The following is a 21,192-nucleotide window of genomic DNA, read 5'->3' on the forward strand; positions in this document are numbered from 1 at the left end:
GTCTCCCAAACACAGTTTCACTCACTTAGGTACTCTCTCACCGTCATTCTCAATCTCACCCTCACCCTCACCCTCACTTTCACTCTCACTCAACCACCCTGCCTCTCACTCTACCTCTGAGGAGTTATCGCGGCAGGGGAGTGAGGTGAGAGAGCGGACCCTGCGACAGAAGTGCCGCGGTACGATTCCGTCGCGGAATGACTGACTAATGAGGTGGTGCCTCTCTTATTGTACCTACATGGTGTAATATGCACGAGACCATGTACTCGGGCCACGTACCGCTCCATACAAACATCCCATGCGAGATACGGTGTGCCATGTACTTTTCACCATGTCACGATGGCTTCATTATACGCGTTCCTCCGACAGACGGGCTCCCCCATCACGAGCAGTGTCACGGCCGCGCCGAGGCCAGCTGATGAGCCAGCCATCCGAGAGTCCAGACGCCGCCGGGCCCTTTTGACTCTGCCTTCTCCAGCATCGACTCCACGATTCCTACGGATACTCGGGGGCTGCGAACCCCATGGGCGCTCCAAAAGACTGGACTCAACCGAGTACTCTACACTACTAATTAGTAACACTGCTCAGCTCTGTTCTGTCTGGACTGCACAATCGCCACACTGTTATTTCCTGCCACACCCTGGCCCCGGCTCTCCCGGCACACCCATGCAAGCCCACGCAAATGTACACCCCTCGGCCGCCATGTACCGTCATCGCCCCCAAAAAGCTGCCAGAAGCAGCGCCTTGTCCTGCACGACGGCCACGATCGGCTCCGGCAGCGGGGCAATCTCGTTGCTGACCCCGGCTGCCCTCCCACTTCTGCCCTCTCCCTCACCTTTACATCATCCCACGCCCGTAGCCCGGTTCCCACGCGATCCGCCGCCAACGTCCAACGTCATTCAATCGTCTCCCCCCCGGGGTCTCGAGGCCTGCCCCAGGGATCAATCCTCTTCCCTCGCCCTCGTCTCTGCACTCCACAGGTTCCCACAATCCCATGATTCCCGTCACCCCCAGAGCCGCATGGGCAACAGACACCCCGCCCCCATGCCGTAGCCAATCCCCCATCTTGTGCCTCTCTGATTTTTTTCTCCCCATGTCTGATACCGCCGTGATGGGGACCGGACCGATTGCACGACCTGGAGACCCCAGGCCCCGGACGGCTACACCTCGGTGCCATCCAGTCCGTCCCAAGTCATCGGACAGTCGCCCAGCACTGACACTCAACCCTCGGCCCTCTCTTGACGTCACGCCCCCCGGCTGATGAGACGCCCCCCCAACTCTCACCACCTTTGCGAGCCGTTTCTCGACGCCCGTGTCGAAACGCCCACGCATACATATATATCCTCCCCGCCGCGTCCCTCCAGAGCACCCCTTCCTCAGTCTCGGACGAACCATCATCGGCACTTCCCTCCAACCTCACCAACCCACACTCACCCCAAACACAACAATCACATCGTCGCCCACCATGGGGTTTTCGACGATCGAGTTCGACAAGTACAATCCCGCCTCGGAAAAGGCGAGCGATGCCCGCCAGGACCTCGCCCACCTCGACTACTCCCCGCTGAAACGCATCACCGGGCGGTCATGGGCCATGGGCCTCCTCGTCTCCATGGGAGGCATGGTGTAAGTGAACAAAATCAAACCCTCCTGCAACCGCCACCGGTTGCCATAAGCGGGACACGGCACTGACGCGGCAACCAAACCCCCAGCTTCGGATATGACACCGGCCAGATCTCCGGCTTCCTCGAGATGCCCGACTTCCTCGAGCGCTTCGGCGAGCCCGGGCCCGACGGCACCCCCCACTTCAGCAACGTCCGCTCCGGCCTCATCGTCGGCCTCCTCTCCATCGGCACCCTGGTCGGCGCCCTGTGCGCCGCCCCCATCGCCGACCGCTTCGGCCGCCGCTACTCCATCTCCTTCTGGTGCGTCGTCACCTCCGTCGGCTTCATCATCCAGATCGCCGCCGAGCGCGCCTGGGAGCAGGTCATGGTCGGCCGCCTCGTCGCCGGCTTCGGCGTCGGCGCCCTCAGCCTCATCGTCCCCATGTTCCAGGCCGAGACGGCCCCGCCCTGGATCCGCGGCGCCCTCGTCTGCGCCTACCAGCTCTTCATCACCCTGGGCATCTTCCTCGCCGCCTGCTTCAACTACGGCACCGTCACCCACCTCGAGCACAGCTCCGGCTCGTGGCGCATCGTCATCGGCCTCGGCTGGCTCTGGACCATCATCCTCGGCGTCGGCATCCTCATCTTCCCCGAGACCCCGCGCTTCGACTACCGCATGGGCAACGTCGACCGCGCCAAGAAGACGCTCTGCCGCGTCTACGGCGCCCCCGAGAACCACTACAGCATCCACATCCAGCTCGAGGAGATCGAGAGCAAGCTCCGCGCCGAGTCCCAGGTCAAGGGCAGCGCCGTCACAGAGTTCACCGGCATGTTCAAGGCCCCGCGCATGGCCCACCGCATCGCGCTCGGCATGATTCTGCAGATGCTGCAGCAGCTCACGGGCGCGAACTACTTCTTCTACTATGGCACCACCATCTTCGCCTCCGTCAACATCAACTCCTTCATCACGCAAATCATCCTCAACGTCATCAACTTTGGCACCACCTTCATTGGCCTCTACATTGTCGAGCACTTTGGACGTCGCAAGTCGCTCATCACCGGTTCCATCTGGATGTTCATCTGCTTCCTGATCTTCGCCTCGGTCGGCCACTTCAGTCTCGACCGCGAAACCCCCCAGAACACGGTGGGCCCGGGCATTGTGCTCATCGTCTTCGCCGCCCTGTTCATCCTGGGCTTCGCCACCACATGGGGACCCATGGTAAGTCTTTGCAATTTTCCCCCGAAATCATCACTTCGCCCGTGTCAGACGACTAACACCAAAACTCTAGATCTGGACCATCCAAGCCGAGCTCTTCCCGTCCCGCTACCGCGCCAAGGCCATGGCCCTGTCGACCGCCAGCAACTGGATCTGGAACTTCTTCATCGGCTTCTTCTCGCCCTTCATCACCCAGGCCATCGACTTCCGCTACGGCTACGTCTTCGCCGGCTGCAACCTCGTCGCCGCCGCCGTCGTCTACTTCTTCGTCATCGAGGGCCAGGGCCGCACCCTCGAGGAGATCGACACCATGTACCTCGAGCGCGTCACGCCCTGGAAGAGCACCCAGTGGGTGCCGCCCTCGGCCGAGGAGATGCACAGGATCCGCAAGCAGGCCGGCACCGCCGACCCGGACGCCAGCGGCAGCGACACCGCCGTCAACGGCGAGAAGAGCGAGGGCCTGCGGCCCAAGGACGCCCAGAACGCGGCCTCCCACGAGGAGCGCGTCTGAGATCGCGATCGCGAATGGGAAGCGTACTCTGCTGCTGGGCATGTGCCGAGGCAAGGAGGGAATGCCTCGCGGACGCGGCCCTGACACGTTGTAAAGTTGCATTGCATGGCATGGCATGGAGTTTGGGTTTACGTGGAGCGAATCATATTTTTGGCGCATGATGCATTTGGACATTTATACCACTGTGTTTATCAATCAATACAATACCTTGAAAATTATTCTTGCTCGATGTACCCTGCACCGCGAATTTTAAGCATTGTTGACTTGTCTTGCAAGACATGCCGCCTGGGCTGTCTGGCATGCTGACGCGGTACGACAACAGCCGCCTTTCCCTCTTGGGGTGATTCATCACACTTGTGACTTTTACTATGCAGGATGTTTGGCAATCTCGTGGTTGCAATGCCAAATACCCCAAGGAGAGATAGGTAAGGCTCCTCGTAAGGCAGCCCGACGACCAAGCGGCGCCTATCAAGCTGGGCACCAGGCGTCGTAGGCCGTTTCCGCCCGGCCAGGGCTTAAGCGCGCGCAGGCTCATTCCAGGCCCAAAATCTGCCTTCTTATCTGCCGCGCAAGACACGGCTGCTCATGTGCTCCAAGTCGCACGGGACATAATGCTCCGCTCCCAGCGTGAGGGCGCTGAAATGTTCTGAGGAGGTTTGCAGTCAGGATTGAAATGGCCAACAGAGGAAACAGGCATGAAGCAAAGCGAACATCTAGACAAAACTGGTGATGAATAACTAATGACATCTAAAATGTTTAACAATATAGACACCAATAAAAGTAGTTTAAAGTTGAGAACTTGAAGAATAGTTTACATAATAAAGAGTTAACATTAACAGAAGTAAAGTTAATAGTGATATATACAAGAAAGATGTCCCACTAGCAACCCATTATAGCATCTAGAGGACCATCCCTAGAGCGATGCGGTGAGCCATGCAAGGCGCCTTCAACATGCGGGTGAACTCGGTGACACCACTCTTCTTAAACTGAGACCTTGGCGGGGTTGGACACCAACACCCCCCGCCCGGTTGGAGCCAACATCCAACATCCAACATCACTCACCACCCCCATGGATATTCGGTTGGACGAGCACTGCCTCATCGAACGGGCCTAGCCCGCCTTTGAACGGCCATGCGTCTCCTTGGCTGCCTTTCTTTCTTTCCAAGCCCAAAAATACAGCCGGCCAAGATCGGTCCCGAACCCTTCTTGCATGCATGCCTACCCCGCCATTTAGAGATAGCGGGCGAGCCCCAGCATCCGGCCCGTCCAATCACCCCTCGCCGCCCGCTGCCCGCCGTTGTAGGCGAGGCTAGTATCCGAACTGGCCAATGAACCCCCGGCCACCCGCTGCCGTGGGCGGCGGCGCAGCAAAGGCAAGCAGGAGAAGGAGAAGGAGAAAGATGGGGGGGGAGAAACGCTCAATTGACCGGGCGAGAGGCAGAAAAGAGCTCCTCCAACACCACCCCCGGCGGCGCCCGGGCCCGCCAATCCGTCGCCCGGGGCGAAAGAGCGCCCTACGCTACGTGCGCGCGCGCGGCGCCTGTCTCAGTCGCCCGGGGAGAGAGTGGAATTCGTTGCAGCGCAGATAGAGTGAGAGAGGGGGACCGCCTTGTGAGGCGCAGTTTTGCATTTTCCCCCCCTCCTCCCCCATGGTTGGACGGGTGCGCTTATCAGCTGCTTTGTCTTGGAGCCTTGCGCGTCCTTCACCCCATGGGGGGGGGGAGAGGATGCGGGGGGGGATCCACGACCTTTAAATGCGCCGGGGAAAGCGCCCAGACAAACTGATCGGCTCGTTTCCCCCCCTCGTCGAACCGCCCTCCTCCAACGAGCAACACGAGGGAAAAAAAGATCCTGCATCGGCTGCCTCCCTCCTCCCCCGCACACAACACTCGAAGGAAGTGGAAAAAAAGAAAAGAAAAGAGAAAACACACACCCCCCCCCCTCCCTCCCGGGCCGATTGACCAAGGCGCGAAACAACCGGCCATGTGGAAAAAGATGAAGCTCCCGCTGGGGTCGGCAGGGGACGGCGCCAACCCCGCGACCACCCGCCCCGCAGCTGCGGCAGCGACGGTGGCAGCGGCGGCCCCCCCGCCGGCCTACGGCTCCGAGTCGTACGACCGCCCCGCCGACGACGCCGCCGCCGAAGTTTCCGCCGCCTTCGGGACCCTCGACCTCGGCGCCCCGGGGCCTGGGGACCCGCGGCCCCAGCCGAACGAGGACACCTGCCTGGCCCACCTCCGCCTGCTCACGGCCTTCAACCGCCTCAAGGCGGAGATCGGCTACCGCGACGGGCTGTGGGACATCTGGGACTCGCGCGCCAAGGTCGCGGCCACCCCGCCGGCCGCCGGCGGCTCCAAGGACGCCAAAGGCAAGGACGCCAAGGCCAAGGACGCCGAGGCCAAGCAGGACGCCAAGGCGGCCGAGGCTGCCGCCGAGCCGTCGGCGACGACGGCGTCGGGGCTGAACGAGGACGTGCTGGTCAAGATCCGCGAGAAGCGGTGGGCCATCTACGTCGGCCGCGCCGTCGACCGCTACGTCGCCTGGTGGCAGAGCTTCGTGCCGGACATGCTCCTCGAGGACGACATGGTCGGCCCCGCCCCCGGCAGGGAGGACCGCTACGAGGGGTTCCCGACGTCGCAGCCGATGGTTTGGAACGCCAACATGCTCCCGCCTCTGGGTACGTCGCATCCGTCCCCTTTTCGTTGTTTTCCTCTCAACGCTGTGCCGGGGTTTTGTATATGTACATGTGCATGATTGGCGTCAATGCATCAACAGAAATTGCACTGGTTGACTGAATGGCCGGCTGACTTCCATCACAACAGATGTATTGCTGGTCTGGCACGCGCACATGCTCAACCCAAGACTCTACTTTGAGGTACCTTAATCCCCCTCCCTCCCTCCCGGCACCCCTTTCCGCCCCCCCTCCCGTGAAATGCGCCGCTGACCACCGCGCACCCAACAGGACTGCCTCCGCTACGGCCACGGCGCCCTCTGGGCGGCCGGCATGCCCTGGGCCGTCGTCAACAAGGCCATCACCGGCGCGACCTTTGAGTACGTCGTCTCGCCCGAGTGCGTCGCCGAGTGGAACGGCCGCGCCAATTCCAACTGGCGCAACGAGGACGACCCGGACTTCAAGGACGTCTCATGCCCCGCCTGTTCCACGGCCGTCTCCGTCCCGTGGACGACGTGCGGGCTGCCGCGGGACTACGAAGGCACCAAGTGAGTTGTTGCGTCCCCTCCCCTTCCGCCTTCACAAAATAGTCTCTCCCCCCTCTTCTCTCCCTTTCTCTCCCCGTCTCACTCTCTCTATCTCTCCATCCATCTCACAGTGGAAGGTAAAAAAAAAAGTTGAATAAAAAAAACCCCATCGCTAACAAACCTCACTTTAAAAAAAGACGCCCCGGCATCCTGGGAGAAGGCTACGGCGACGGCCACCTGACCCAGCCCTGCCACTCGTGCGGCCACACCATCACCCACGAGTCCCTGCGCGCCGCAAAGTTTCGCAACGACGTCCAGGCCTCCGTCACCTCGGGCCACGCCATCCCCGGCACCGTCATCGACCTCAAGACCGGCCGCCCCACCCCCCTCCAGTACGACGCCGAGAGCGGCACCTCGGCCGGCTGCCCCGACCAGCTCATCCCCGCCCGCCTCGCCCGCCGCGGCCTGCTCGTCGACGTAATCGAGATGTTCAAGCCGGAGAGCCCCTCGCCCCCATCCATGATGGTCGTGCGGGACGTCATGGAGACCAAGTTCACCGGCCGGTTCGCCGACGCCAAGAACCTCCGCGAGGTCATGGACCGCCACGGCCACAAGAAGGTGACGGAGTTCCGGCTGACCCTCGAGGCCAGGCGGCACACGAGGAAGATGATGTCGCGGTACTGGGAGAACTCGTCGCCGATGGCCATCGACCTCGTGGGATGCGTCATGAGGCAGGGGACTTTTACAGAGAAGATGACCAAGGTGAGAGGAGGTCCCCCCCTTCCCATTTACTCGCCCTCCCCTTCCCGGCCCCCCTTAAAGCCTTACATCTTGTGTCCCTTCGGTCACTACCTATCACAAAGGGTGAAAAGAATGAAACGGAAAAAAGAATTGTATTGACCGTGACGATAGCTCAACTGGCTAAACTTCCCCACGGCTCGAGACCTTATGACCCGGCTCCTGGAAAAATACTCACGCTTTATTGAAATCGTTGCCGCCGCATCCTTGACAAAGGACAAGGTCGCCGTGCCGACCCTCGACGTCGACCTCGCGTGGCACACGCACCAGCTGAGCCCGCGCTCCTACTACGACTACACCCTCGAAAAGGCGGGCACGTTTGTAGACCACAACGACAAGATCGACGAGGACAAGCTGAGCACCGCCTTTGAGTGGACGAGCAAGTACTACCAACAAAAGTATGGAGAAGTGTACTCGGAATGCAAGTGCTGGTACTGCGAGAGTGAGTTCTCCCCCCCTCCCCTTCCCCCTCCATCGCCGTCCGTCACCATGATAATGATCATGATACGCGTCAAATTTCATTTCGCGTGTCGGCGCTTTCCGACGACAACGAAGAGAAGTCGATAACTGACATCACATGCGTTATCATTAGCTGTCAGGGTGATGGCGCTGCCTGCATCCAAGATGTTTGGCATCAGCAAAGAGGAGAAATGTAAGCAACCCTCACTTCCCCGCATCTCACCTGCGCAATCCAGCCACAACCTACTTACCCCTGTCCCGCAGTCCTCGAAGCGTGGCATGCGGCCTCCGAATCTAACAGCATCCCCCTGCCGCCAGCGGCCGAATCGGCGCATGTCTCGTCACACCCAGCGGTGCACACCAACGAGACTACAGCCCGTCGAACAACCACCCGCCCCATCCGGCTCGAGTGGAGGAACAGGCTGGAGGAGACGCACTCCAAGGCGCGCAAGAGGGCAAACAAGACGTTCAAGGCAGACGCGGGAAAGCGCATGGGACCCCGGGGCCAAGATAAGACGCCCTACTGGGGGAAAGATATCGACGTCGACGGGCCTTGGGCCTCGGGTCTGGCCGCCGTGTCGACGAGTAGCATGTACCCTACGCCACCAGGCTTCGTGAACATGGGGCCCGGTGCAGTTGGCAGCTGTGCGACGGGTACCTGTGGCGGTGCTACTGGATGCGGCTCCGAGCTGCTGGGCATGTGTTCAGCCGGCTGTGTCGGGGTGAGTCTCTTTCCGTTGGTTTCCGCCGAGTCTATCTCGTCGTGGAAGATCTATCCATCCCTACCTTTTCTTCCTTTTCCTCCTCTTCTCTGCCTTATCAATGCCGAGGCTGTCCTGGTCATGTATACTGACATGGTGATAGAATGGAAGGGACTCGTATGCTGGATACTTTGGTTCAGTGGGTGGTGGTTGTGGCGGCGGCGGCGGCGGCTGTGGTGGTGGTGGTGGCGGGTAAACGAATCGATGAGTCGTAGCTGGGGGGGCAGTCACACCGGCCGATACGTTTTCACGACGCGGACCAGTGTGTGTGTGTGTGTGTGTGTGTGTGTGTGTGTAGTTGTAAGTTGCTGCCGCTTAAGCTTAATCAGATGCAAGGTCCGATCGGAGGTCGGGATGTGGGCTTGTGTCCAGCTATCCTGGGGAGGTCCGCCTCGCACGAGTAATGGGAGGGCATCCTATGGGGACGGGCTCGACTACTTCGAGTGATGGTGGGAACTCTGATTAATGAAAGGCAGCGAGGTGTACACCGCTTCTGGACGTCGATCGCTATCTCCTGCACCTACTTGGGCGTCGTAAAAGCAGTCCAACCAGACTTCGAGCTGGACTCTCTCGTCGAGATGGTATCGGCCAATGGTGATATCGATCGCATCTTTCCCGTCCACCTACCCTTCTCCGTCTGGCGTGAGACATTAGGGTTCGCTCCCGTACTGCAGCTGCAAACCCAAGACGCTCGTCTCCAGGTCCCGAGAGGTGCCGATCATCGCCATCCCGCAAGCCAGGCCTCCTCTCAATCACGCCTCGTCGGCACCTGGCCCCCAAAGAGGAAGGTTCATGGAAGACCCCGTGCGCTACTGTTGAAGGACCCGGGACATGGAGGGTTGACGTGCAGCGGAGACGACTAAACGGACGGCAGCCCAAGACGCTTTTTGCAGGTGATTGACAGGGACCGATAAGATAACGTGCCGGTGCCGGGAGATATGAGTGGCTGGTTTTGGAATTGGCTCAAGGTTGAGAGCGGGAGAGGTTGCGCGCCCGTGCATCGGCACTGAGGAAGAACAATATTAGATTACCCCGCCAATAAGAGCAGCGATAAAGACACACACAACTGTCAGCTCGCCCACGGAGCCCTGTGATCTCCCCCCCTGCGACGCCGCGCATAGCTCGTCCTGTTTGCCTCGGGTCGCACTGCAGCCGGACAAAGTGTCCCTTTTGAGAGAAGCGCGCCGTTTCGTCGTCTTGGTGCCACATAGTCGGCGGGTTCCTGGAGGGTCGGGCTGAGATTAAGACAGCAGGTAGAGGAATCGTGGGGTCGGGGGAGGTGTTGACTGGTTCGACGGCGTCCGAAACGACATGAATGTGGGGTTCAGGATGGTAAGAGAGAAGGAAACGTGGGCTTGGGACCATCGCGACCCGCCTGTGAAGGAGTTCTTTGGAGACGGACAAAAGGTTATCAGGAAGGTGGAAAATGAAGGATATAAACCACGGCGGATCTCCCGCTCAGAGTTCGTTCTGCTTCATCGTCACTGCCAAGCCACCCGTTCACGACACTTCTCAGCCTTCATCCCTGTTCTCACTCGGTTTCTCCGGTTCTTTGCATCATCAACCGCCACCATGAAGGTTACCGCCGCTTTGTTCATGCTCGCCGGCGCGGGCCTCGCCGCCCCCGTCCCGGACCCGGTCGCTGAGCCGATGCCGATGCCCACTCCCGTAAGACCGACCCGGGCCCCGTTCTCGGCAACTGGCCGAGCTCGCCGCTGAATGCTGACACTCGCCTCTAGCCCGGCATTCCCACTGCCGCCACGGCCAAGACACAGCTTGCTGCTCTGACTGTGCGTGCGTGGACCAACACGGACACGTACGACCGTGACTTGTTCCCCCACTGGCACACCGTGTCCGGCACTTGCAACACCCGTGAGACGGTCCTCCAGCGCGACGGCACCAACGTCGTGGTCAGCTCGGCATGCGCTGCCACCAGCGGCACGTGGAAGAGCCCCTACGACGGTGCCACCTGGACGGCGGCCAGCGATGTCGACATCGACCACATGGTGCCTCTGAAGAACGCCTGGATCGTAAGTGGCCCCTCTGTTTGTGCCTGAGCGTCGCTCAGCATTGCTCCCGCTCTGTTCCCTCCCGCCCCGTGCGCTCCGTTGTAGCCACTCTGTAATTGTAAGGGTGCATTGCTAACATGGGATGGCAGTCTGGCGCCGCGTCCTGGACCACTGCCAAGCGTGAGGAGTTCGCCAACGATCTCACCCGCCCCCAGCTGTGGGCAGTCACGGACGAGGTCAACCAGTCCAAGAGTGACAAGAGCCCCGACTCGTGGAAGCCCCCTCTGGCCAGCTTCTACTGCATCTACGCCAGATCCTGGGTGCAGGTCAAGAGCTACTGGGCTCTCAGCGTCACGTCGGCCGAGAAGACCGCGCTCACGACGATGCTCAACACTTGTTAAGCGGATCAATGGCTGGACGAGTTTGATGGTCTTGGGGGTGGTGGTTTTGTGTGCCTGATTTGACAGTCAGCGGCTCAAGTCACGATTGAATTTTTGTTGTTAACGGCGATGCTCTTTTTTTTCTTCTTTTTTTTCGATTCTCCTTCCACCAAATATTTTTTACACTTCTTCCCAAGGGGAGCTTTTCCAGTGGAGACCATCGGGGTTGGAACATGACGGTGGATGGTCGAGGGACGGGCTCGCTTGGCGCCACGACGAGGCTTATGACGGATTGATGTAAGGGGCGACGGGATAAGCCCATTGTTTGCGAGTTGCATTGTCGGGGCCGTGCAAGAGGAAGACAAAGATGTAAAGTACCAAACTAGTCTGCCTAGGGTCGACGTTGAAAAGAAATGCAGCAAAAAAGCAAATCAAACGACGCGGTCGCTCGCAAGAAGACAACCAATGCCTCTTCATTTGGGACGTGATGCAAAACGGTGTGGCCCTCGTGCAGCACCTGGACAGAGTAATCTCGGTGCAACTCAAACGATGGCGTCTGATTCGCGCAAGAGACGAGACCGCCAACGCACTTGGCATCTCGGCCAACCCGATCGGTCGCTTTCTCCTGACTTATAGGGCTGGGCATTGATTGTGCCGCAGAAGTGCAGCACCGTCGTTGCCCGGCTCAGCGTTGCCTGGCGTTGGAGGGGTGGACCAGTGCCGCTTTCGACAACCAAACGAAGGGCGGTCAACTCGTGAGTGCGCCAAAAAGTGCCGAGAAGTTCGCATGGGTGGAGGGAGATGGGTAATAGTTTTCGTTCTCATGGCGGGTTTAGCGCCCAACGTCGACAATGGCGCTGACGATGGAGTGGAATGGTTGCAAAGTGAGCACAAATGGTCGTCATATCGGGTGCCATGGACAACTCTGAGTCGTTTCGGTGAGAGACAACAGCGGCATGAGTCTGCGGATGAAGAGATTAGGAGCTGGGTTGGAGTCGGAGTTGGAGTCGGAGTTGGAGCTGGAACACGGTGACGAGGGTTGTGTGAGATGGAAACAGCGCCCGGTCTGGCTGGGGCAAGAGGGGGACTGCGACTGCTAGATCCGGAAGGCTTCCTTCCCATCTGCACGGAAACAACGGCGTGACCAGCACTAGACGGACAACACACAGAGAGGAGGAGGGACCGAGTGAGGCAGCAGGGAAGGAGGGGGAGGAAAGGTTGAGTACGTACCTGCTTACCTACCCCTAGCCATGTCTGTCCAAATGCTCTGTATCCGTACCTGTACCCATTTGCTCTGTGTCCCGTATCCAGTTGCCATATAATTAGCATACGAGCATACGGACACTCACTTGCCATGTGCCCTGCCTCTCTATATGATGACATGCATGGCGCACTTGTTCCCTAAATACTCTAAATACTCTAAATACCCCCTACCTCGGGCAAAACAAAACAATACGAAGCAAAGCAATACGAAGCGAGGGGGGAGAGAGAAGGGGGATTAGGGCGAGAACCAAAGGACCTTTGGGTGCAGCGACCTGCAGCTGAGGTAATCTCCCGCTTGCAGCCAAGAAAAGCGACCAAAGTACCCTCTCCTACCCCGAACGCGGGGGTGGTACATGGACCCTGCGTTAGCGCCTCTCCCCCTGAGCCACCCTTAGGGCACTGAGTGGCTGCTAAACGGCCAAGGCTGGTCTTGGCAGGCGCCGAACCCACCCAACCGTAAGATGGGAAGGGCATCAGAGCAACCAAGGCTCTCACGCTTACCTCGCCATGCCTTACCTTGCCGCCCCCAATGCGGCAGGAAACGCGGCGGCACAGCCATCCTTCCCATCCCATGCCTGGGTCCTGTTGGAGCCTGGAAGTCTTGGAGCGAGTCTTGGAGTCTTGGGTCGGGATGATGGATGACTCCAAAAAGGCCTACATTACTGGCGCAACCGCCGCCCGGCATCATCGTCACCGCCTGCTTTCGGCCATCTTCCCTCTTTCCCTATTCCCCTCTCTGTCTCTGACTTTGCCTTTTGCACTCGGTGTCGTGGGACAATTCACATTCTTCCAGTGAAATCCCAGCCTCTCGCTTCTTGTTTCTTACCCTAACCTTAAAAGACGCCGTCCGTTGCCGTCCTAGACTCTTTAGTCTCGATCAATCCCTCCGCGCTAGAGCTGCGTCCTTTCTTCCGGGTTTCCAAACAATCTATATTTGGCTCCTCTTCACTAAAGAAAGCTGTCCGTGGTTTCTTGTCCGTCGCTACAGCTCTCTGTCGATATCTTCTCTTGATCGCGCTCTCGCTCGTTCTCGTTCCTCGACGGCAACCCACCACCCAACATTCACTCACACACCCATTTGGCCACACACGCGAACACACGCACACACTCGGAACCGAGAGGGGGAAAAATGATGAGATACGCTGCCTTGACTCTGGCCGCTGCTGGCCTGGCCTCCGCCCAAACTTGGTCGTTGTGCAACCCCGTTAAGGGCGATGGTGAGCCTCCCCCACCACCCAAATCCCTCCCACTTACACGGCCGAGATTGTGGGGCTCGGCCCTTGGGCCGACGAACGCGACGATGCTAACACCCAAACCCAGTCTGCCCTGCGAACCCGGCTTTTGGCGGCGATGCCTCGTTTGACTTCCGCACCGCCAAGAGTATTAAGGACTTGGAGTCCTTCTTCGTCGTCGACGACGGCGTCAAGTTCAACTCCAAGGTCATGTCCTTCTCCGCCGACACGGGCGCCCAGATGACCATCTTCGAGGAGAACAACGCCCCCACCCTCACCTCCAAGAACTACCTCTTCTTCGGCAAGGTCGAGGTCGAGCTCCAGGCCGCCCCCGGCCGCGGTATCGTCAGCAGCATTGTCCTGCAGTCCGACGCCCTCGACGAGATCGACTGGGAGTTCGTCGGCGCCGACCAGAACCACGTCCAGACCAACTTCTACGCCCTCGGCGTCAACGACTACACCCGCGCCCGCTACTACGAGACCCCCTTCAACCCCATGACCTCGTTCCACACCTATACCATCGAGTGGACCAAGGAGTCCATCGTCTTCTCCATTGACGGCAAAGTCTACCGCACCGCCACCCCGGCCGAGGGCAACTACCCCCAGACCCCCATGCAGCTGAAGCTCGGCACCTGGGTCGGCGGAAAGGGCACCGCCCAGGGCACCATCGACTGGGCCGGCGGCCTTGCCGAGTGGGACAAGGCTCCCTTCGCCGGCTACTACCGCTCCCTCAAGGTCTGGGACTACGCCGGCGGCGACAAGGCCGGCGCCAAGCAGTACGAGTACTCCAAGGGCTCCGACGGCAAGTGGCAGAGCATCCAGGTCATCGGCGGCGGCGTCGGCGGCGCCAAGTCCAGCGAGAAGGACAAGGCCGTCGAGTCCGACGTGAGCTCCAAGACCAGCACCACTACCCAGACCAGCACCCTCGTCGGCTCCAGCATCAGCGTCAGCTCCAGCTCCAGCACCTCGGTCTCGTCTCCCACCGTCGCTGCCAACACCGCGTCAACGGGCTCGGCCAACTCCTCTTCTACGACCCTGACGAGCCTCAAGTCCACCGCTATCAACCCCATTGGCACTCCTACGGGAATTGCCAACGCCCAGACAACTCTCCCCACCGTCACTGACGGCACTCCCGCCCAGAAGACCACCGCGGCCGATGCCGGCGCCTCCAACATGCAAAGCAGCGTCCTTGTTGCCGGCCTCGCAGCCTTCTTCGTCGCCATGCTGGTGTAAGCGGGGCGGGGTGGTTCGCCATGGTTAAAACACGACCTGCTTGTTCAAATCTATTCATTTATTACAAGGGGGGGGCGGGGGCGGGCTTGTTGTATGTATATATGTAACTACGTATAATGGACGGGAAAAAGGAGAACGGCTTGGGGAGCTGCGTAGACGTCTCTAATGATACACTAGTAATACCACTTTCGACTTGAATTTCTGCCCTCTTCTTTCTGACTGTTCATTGTGCGACAGCTTGCCTCAAACAGATACATTGCTCTGAAAAGAGTGTTCGTGTGCTGCGTACCTTGGGAAACCCCCAAAGAGCACATTCGGGGGGCGGTTATTTTCTGGTAAAATATTTCTTGTTTCTTCCCCTCTGATTCGGTGTTGGATGCGTCCTCGTTCTTCTTCCTCGATTACTGTTCACACCTCATTAAATCGCACGCACAACACGCCCACTCACGTCTTCCCCTGTGATGCCGTGTTTTCACTCTTCGTCCCTCCTCTGACGCCGCACAAACACACACAACCCTCCTCGTCCGGTCCGGTAGAGACAACGGCTCCAAACCACCCCACAGCCATGACTTGGAAGATTATTTTTTATATATAATAAATTACCCTCTGCTTGTCTCCAATCTTTAGGTGCCATTGCCACTGCGAATAAAAGGAGGGGGGGACATTGGCGGAAAATGAAGAGTGGTTAACAACAAAAAGGATGGGTATCAAACTATGTTTGTACAAATGGAAAGAATTAAAACAAAAAAGGCAAAGGCCAAAAATGAGGAACGTGATGAACCAAGCCATCAGACCTCTCAAAAAAAATATGTCCACCCAAACGCAAACTCCCAGAGTTCCAATGTGTTCATGTCGTCGTCGACTCGGCTTTTCGCGCATGAACCCACCGCCCACTCGTGATTTTTACCACCTGATTAAGCCCCTCCCTCTGCACCCTTGTCTTGATTACCCGTATCGTGTATATAGTATGCAATTGCCTGCGTCAAGCTCTGATCGGCGTGTCTCGTGTCACGTCGAAATCAATCTCTCCCTCGTCCAACTCTCCCCTTGCGGCCCGGCGGGCCAGATCTCTCTCGGTGTAAATTTCGTTCTTGCGATTATCCGCCTGTTGCAGGCAGTCGACGTAGGTCCTGAACTTGACAATCTCCCGCAAGAGATAGGCACTCTTGCGCTCCCAGTTGGCCATCGCACGGACGGCGTTGTTGCCGCGCGGCGTAAAGGCGAGCAGCATCGGGCTGCGAAGCTGGTTATGCACCTGCAGCTCATCTTCGATCCCCTTGACATAGGCAATGAGACTGCAAAGTTGCTCCTCCTCGAGCAGGTTGCTCGGCCGCATGCTCTGCGCCGGAGGCGCCCACTCGGCGATGTGTATCCTGTCACCCGGCAGCTTGTTTCCACGGCTGGCTGAGCCGTAGGGACCACCGGGACCCTGGTCGAGGGAGGTGCCGCGGTAGGTGCCGCTTGCGATACTGGACCGGGGGTTGTTCGTGGCGCTGCTTCCGGGCCGCGAGTTCGACCTCGGGCGACCAGGCATGGGTCCCGTGGTTGACTCGTTGATGGCCGCGACAAGCGCGTTGTTGATGATGGCGTCGCTCCATCCGTACTCGATGTTGCTGATACCGCCAACCAGCGGGTGTGTGCTCAGGCGCGCACTCCAGTAGTTGGCCGTGGTCACGAACTCCTTGCTGATCTCGGGCGTCCCGACCTGGAAAAGGTGCACGGCGCCCGTGGGCAGGCTTAGCGCCCAGACGTGAGGGCGGGCTCTCGAATAGCCAGGCGGTGGCAGGCCGGATGCCAAGGTCTGTCTAAGACTAAAGGTGCCCAAGTTAGTAGCATTTTCCTGCCAGTTGCCCCCGCCAACAATGGCTGGGCCCTTGGCTGCGTGGCGGCCGCGGCTCTTCCGTCCCACCGACTTGCTAGTGCCAAAGGAGAAGATACTCATTTGGCCCCTTTGAATGACGGCAAACACCTCGTTCCAGTGGCGGTCCTTGGCCTTCTTGTCCACCCCGTCCAGGTGGTGCTTATGGATCACCATGCCCTCCTTTACCCAGGGAGGGCCGGCGAGCTCCAGCGATTCGTCTTCGAGTAGGTGCGCGGGCTTCAGTTCATCGCTCATGATGGAAGGCTCCTTGCCCAGGCCTGATTCGTCGTCGCGGATGACGGCCTGGCTAAGGGCGTTGGCAAATCCGATGGACTGGTGATAGTCTCCCCCGCGGAAGGACGAGCTGAGCGAATCCACAGACATCGATGTTTGCGTTCGTCCCAGCGAGAGCTTGCTCCACGTCGCCGACGAAACCGTAGGGCTCCATATCGAATTTCCGTCCTCGAAGCTCGTTCTCGACGAAGAGAATCCCGGATTGCCCATACGAGGTCGTGACCTGCTCTTCGAATTCCATCTGGAAGAATTGGCACGGCCATTTTCAGCTATGCGCCCACGCATAGATGCCTGACTCTCAGACGGGGCCTTACTCAGAACGCTAGGCGTTCGCTTCAGCATGCCCATAACAGACAGGCTGCTGTGGGTGTTCGGTGCCAGGTTCTTGGACGGGTCGGCGCCGAACAGGGGCAGTCGCTCGTCGCGGATCGAGGCGTAAATGTCCTTGAGCACGAGCTCGACCTGGTTCTCCCAGGCTCGCATCGGGCCGTCGAACGGCGCCTTCACCAAAGGCCCGCATTCGTCGTAAGCACTGGAGCCGTCTCCTTCGTTTCTCGGCGGCGGTCGGAACGACAATCGACGCGAAACGAACCGCTCCTCGATCGACTGTCTGGAGTCGTCGTCTCCAAGAGAGCTATTGGTTTTACCCGGTAAGATGGTCGGTCGCTCAAAGGCATCGGGAGCCGCCTCCGTCACCGCCTGGATGATGGTGGTCATCGTGTTCTTGACGAACTGGCTGCGCGTCATCTTGTGCTCGATGTCAGCCAGGTGCAAATCAGTGTTGAGCAACATGATCGAATAGCAGATTGTGTGAATGACGTCTGTGCATTGTTAGCTATGGGGCCCTACGAAGTGTCGGGGAGGTTCTGCGGCGAAGACACGTACCAGATGCTTTGAACCCATGCTTGGTGTTGCAGTCGCACCAGCGCGCGGAAAACGCTACCAAAATGCGGTCGACCTGCTGGGTCTCTGCCCTAAAGACCAGTCGCTCGCAAACGAGGCGGAGACTTTGCAGGATGCTCTTGTTGGCAAAATCGTAGAGGTCCATGTATGCTCGCAGGGTTCTCTGCCGGACGGGGCCCTCCTCGCCCATCCATGCGGCGGCCTTTTCCTTCTGTATAAAGTCCTCGTTACCGTCATAAATCTTCTGGGCCTTGTGGCGGTCATCGTCGGTCGGGTCCCCGACGACGAAGAAGGGCTCGTCCAGAGGCTTCGTGGCCATTGCCTCGAACGTGCCGTGGCCCTTGGGACTGTTCTCCGTTGTCTCGACTCTGACGCTGGGAGTCCCGCTGATGGCGGACTTGTATTCCGTGGTGGTCGACCCCGATGCCCTGCTGGTAGACCTAGTACCCTCAATTGGCAGGATTAGCGCTGGCCTGCTGCCTTCGTCATCTGAGTCTGCTTGGGAGACGGCTAGTCTGTTCTTCCTGCCTCTGATGGTATCGTCCTTTCTGTCCGAAGGGGCCCCCCTCCGTGACGGAGACGGTTCCTTTCTTGTCTTGCCAGATTTGTGGCTCTTGTCCTTCCTCGGCTTATTCCGCCTCAACTCGGCATCGGCTTCGTTATCGCTGCCATCATCAATGTCGAGGAAGGAGTTGTTTCTCTTTTCCGTCGATAAAGGAGGCTCTGGAGGTGGTCGGGTGGGGGTATCGGTGCGGCGGTCATATTCGTGCTGCGAATCATCCTCGCTGCAGGACCCGGTCCGGACCTCTCGTATACGTGCATTGGGGCTCGGATCGTACTCGGGCGAGAAGGAGCGCGGGTGCTCCTCGCCTCCATCGCCCTGCGGCGTTGGGGCTGGATCGGGCTCCATCTCTGAGTTGGCAGGCGGCTGCAACGGGGCAGATTGAGGCGTAAGCGGCGTATTGGGCGTCACCGGGCCACCCTTGAGGTAGGGGTTCATAACCCTCCGCAGGCTGCTGATCGGGCTGGGCTCGGGTTTTGCCGACAGCTTGTCCTTGCCGGCGCTCAGCTGGATTGGGGGCACCAGAGGGGGCAGCGGAGGCTCGACGGTGATGGCGGTTGGCATAGGAGGGACGTCTTCGGCGGTCACAGACTTCTTCCTGCGGCGGAAGAAGGAACTCGGTTTCTTTTGCAGCGCGTGGTGGTGGGAATGGGACGACGACGTGTCCCTCGACGGCGGGGCGGAGGCGGACGGCTTCATCTGCTTGGCGACGTGGAGGGATCGGTTCCCGGGCTTCTGATCAACAGTATCCACAGAGGTTGAGGACGCAACGCCCGCGGAATTTTGAGTCTCGGGCGGATTATTGGAGGCATTGTTCCTGGACGAGCCGAAGACTCGCCTGAAAAACCCCGGTTTTTCTTTTGCTTGCGACGGTGCATGTGTCGGAATGGGAGCTCCGTGCACGGCCTCTTTTGGTTTGCCGTAACCGACGTGTGGCGCGGGTGCGGACTCACTGTCGAACGCGGGGATGGACGCTGGTGTCGGTGATGCCTGCATTGGCATTGGCGGAACCTCTTCGCGAGGAGCGTTGTTCGACTTGGTGTCTGCCTTGCGGTTTGTCGATGTGCTTTTGGCCGATCGGTTCGATCGTTTGTGTTCGAGGGGAATAGGCGGCGGTTCGATCTGCTCGGCGGCAGCAGCAGCAGCAGCAGCAGCAGCGACAGATGCTGCAGGCGCGGCGATTGACGACTGGGGAACGTTCGTGGCCGGGGGAGTCATGGGGGGTATGATGCGTCGAGGACCGGCGGGTACTGTAGGTGTAGGTGCTGCGTCGTAGTCGTCGGTGAAGAAGTTGTTGGAAAACTCTATGTGCCACGGAGCTCCTCCAGGCTGGTGCTGGGTGGCCTGCAAGACGGGCGGGCGGTGGCCGTAGTCGAAGCTTGAGGACCTGCCGCCGAAACCAGAAGCCCATCTCGTACTACTGAGCACTTGTGCATAACCGGCGTCGATGCTATTGGAGCTACTGCTCTTTGTGCTCCCCTTGCCACCTCTGGAATGCATGTGGCGTGGGGTGCCGGGCGTGCTCCGCAGCGGCTCACGCATACTGCTGATGCGGTGCAGGCCGGGCTGGAAGTTGGAGCTGCTGTTGCTCCTGCGTCCTCGCGACGAAATCCTGCTCGCATCATCGGCGTCGAAGTCGGAGCTGTACGAGTACGAGTGCCCGTTGCCGCGGCCGCCTCGCACCGACCTCGACAGGCCGTCGCCGTCGGTATCGTACTGGTACTGCTGCGACGGGTCCTCAAACATGCTCGGCCTTGCGGCGCCGAATTGGCCGCCGACGGGACCGCCCATGGAGAACTGGTCGAGGGAAATGAGCATGTTGGTCATGAGGGAGTCGCGTGTAACGTTTCGCGGGGACAGCGACAGGTCGTGGGAATCGCGCGGGCGAGGTTGGTCGGGGTGGTCATTCTCCTTGTTCGAGGACGACATGTCGAAGCTGTCGGGAGAGTCGGGGGTATCTAGAAAGGAGTCGTCGGCATGGCGGGAGAACGAGGGGCCTCTAAGCGCCCGGGAGCTGGGCTTGCCCTTGGCGACAGACGAGGTCGAAGCCGAAGCAGGCGGCGGCGGCTTGTTCCTGTTGCTTGGCGGGGTCTGGGGAAGGACGGGCGAGGGGGGAGCGGCGGCGGCGGCAGCGTCTCGCGACGCGGCGGCGGACCTGCTGGAGTAGTCGGCGGGAGGGGGCGAGGTGTCGATGTTGAGGTCGGGACGGCGACGATTGGGGCGTCTCGACGTGTCGGCGTACATGGTGAAGAGGGACGAGAAGGGATCGTGGGGGTCGGGAAGGGTTTTCAAGTCATTTCCAGATGCCACAAGCGCGGGCGCGGGCGCAGGCGTTGGCGCTGGCGTGGGTGCAGGGCCAAACTTCCAAAGTGCCGCTCAGCTGGCAGCAGGCACAAGGTTCGATGCAGCAATCCAATGCGACCCAGGACGAAGCGATCCAATCCCGAGCAGACGGCAGCGCTGCGCAATCGAGCCAACGACTCAACGGAGAGAGTGGGCTACTTTCAGGTATCGCAATGTCCACAGCGCCGGGTTCGGGGTCGACCTTGTCCCGCGAACGAGGCCCAACCGAGTAATGGGTGGCCGAAATGACAATTGGTGACTCCCCTTTTGGGCGGGCGACGTTGCAGCGGTGAATCTTTTTTTTTTTCTTCCCTCCTCTTCTCGTTCCTTTTTGGGGTTTTGGTTGCTTATTCCCCGTTTTCCCCCCTTAGGCATGGGCGGGTGGGCAATCAAGGCCAAGAATGCCACGACGAGGGCGAGAAATGGGTGCGGGAAGGTTTATTATGTATTAGTGTCCGGCAGGCGCAGGCAGGCAGGAAAGGATGCCGGTGGATAATTGGCACGGAATTCCGAATGAGGCGATCAATGTCACCCTCAATCTTCCCCTGACCTAGGCTTGCCAGGTTTG

The 21,192-nt window shown here is 59.5% G+C and overlaps 6 protein-coding genes across 6 annotated transcripts; 5 read left to right on the plus strand and 1 right to left on the minus strand.

Annotated features, from left to right (window-relative positions):
• Positions 1–1,465: 1,465 nt before the first annotated feature.
• Positions 1,466–3,328, plus strand: EsH8_I_000312 (and other transporter-domain-containing protein; the record flags this gene model as incomplete). The annotated part of the gene is made up of 3 exons (XM_083267725.1): positions 1,466–1,623; positions 1,710–2,820; positions 2,891–3,328. The coding sequence occupies 3 exons, from the start codon at positions 1,466–1,468 to the stop codon at positions 3,326–3,328; spliced, it is 1,707 nt and encodes a 568-aa protein (XP_083118163.1).
• Positions 3,329–5,311: 1,983 nt separating this feature from the next.
• On the plus strand, positions 5,312–8,740 carry EsH8_I_000313 (uncharacterized protein; the record flags this gene model as incomplete). The annotated part of the gene is made up of 8 exons (XM_083267726.1): positions 5,312–6,005; positions 6,151–6,203; positions 6,291–6,547; positions 6,724–7,288; positions 7,439–7,766; positions 7,917–7,976; positions 8,048–8,505; positions 8,648–8,740. 8 exons carry the CDS (start codon positions 5,312–5,314, stop codon positions 8,738–8,740), a joined length of 2,508 nt encoding a protein of 835 aa, XP_083118164.1.
• A 250-nt stretch (positions 8,741–8,990) lies between these two features.
• EsH8_I_000314 (uncharacterized protein) lies at positions 8,991–9,407 on the plus strand (the record flags this gene model as incomplete). The annotated part of the gene is made up of 1 exon (XM_083267727.1): positions 8,991–9,407. One exon carries the CDS (start codon positions 8,991–8,993, stop codon positions 9,405–9,407), a length of 417 nt encoding a protein of 138 aa, XP_083118165.1.
• A 448-nt stretch (positions 9,408–9,855) lies between these two features.
• On the plus strand, positions 9,856–10,954 carry EsH8_I_000315 (HNH endonuclease family protein; the record flags this gene model as incomplete). The annotated part of the gene is made up of 3 exons (XM_083267728.1): positions 9,856–10,212; positions 10,284–10,574; positions 10,703–10,954. The coding sequence occupies 3 exons, from the start codon at positions 9,856–9,858 to the stop codon at positions 10,952–10,954; spliced, it is 900 nt and encodes a 299-aa protein (XP_083118166.1).
• Positions 10,955–13,325: 2,371 nt separating this feature from the next.
• Positions 13,326–14,661, plus strand: EsH8_I_000316 (uncharacterized protein; the record flags this gene model as incomplete). Its single annotated transcript, XM_083267729.1, has 2 exons — positions 13,326–13,413; positions 13,517–14,661. 2 exons carry the CDS (start codon positions 13,326–13,328, stop codon positions 14,659–14,661), a joined length of 1,233 nt encoding a protein of 410 aa, XP_083118167.1.
• Positions 14,662–15,643: 982 nt separating this feature from the next.
• On the minus strand, positions 15,644–20,525 carry EsH8_I_000317 (uncharacterized protein; the record flags this gene model as incomplete). Its single annotated transcript, XM_083267730.1, has 2 exons — positions 15,644–17,637; positions 17,702–20,525. The coding sequence occupies 2 exons, from the start codon at positions 20,523–20,525 to the stop codon at positions 15,644–15,646; spliced, it is 4,818 nt and encodes a 1,605-aa protein (XP_083118168.1).
• Between the last annotated feature and the right edge of the window lie 667 nt (positions 20,526–21,192).

Source organism: Colletotrichum jinshuiense, chromosome 1, assembly GCF_051148585.1.
Source record: "Colletotrichum jinshuiense chromosome 1, complete sequence".
Classification (NCBI taxonomy): Eukaryota; Fungi; Ascomycota; class Sordariomycetes; order Glomerellales; family Glomerellaceae; genus Colletotrichum; species Colletotrichum jinshuiense.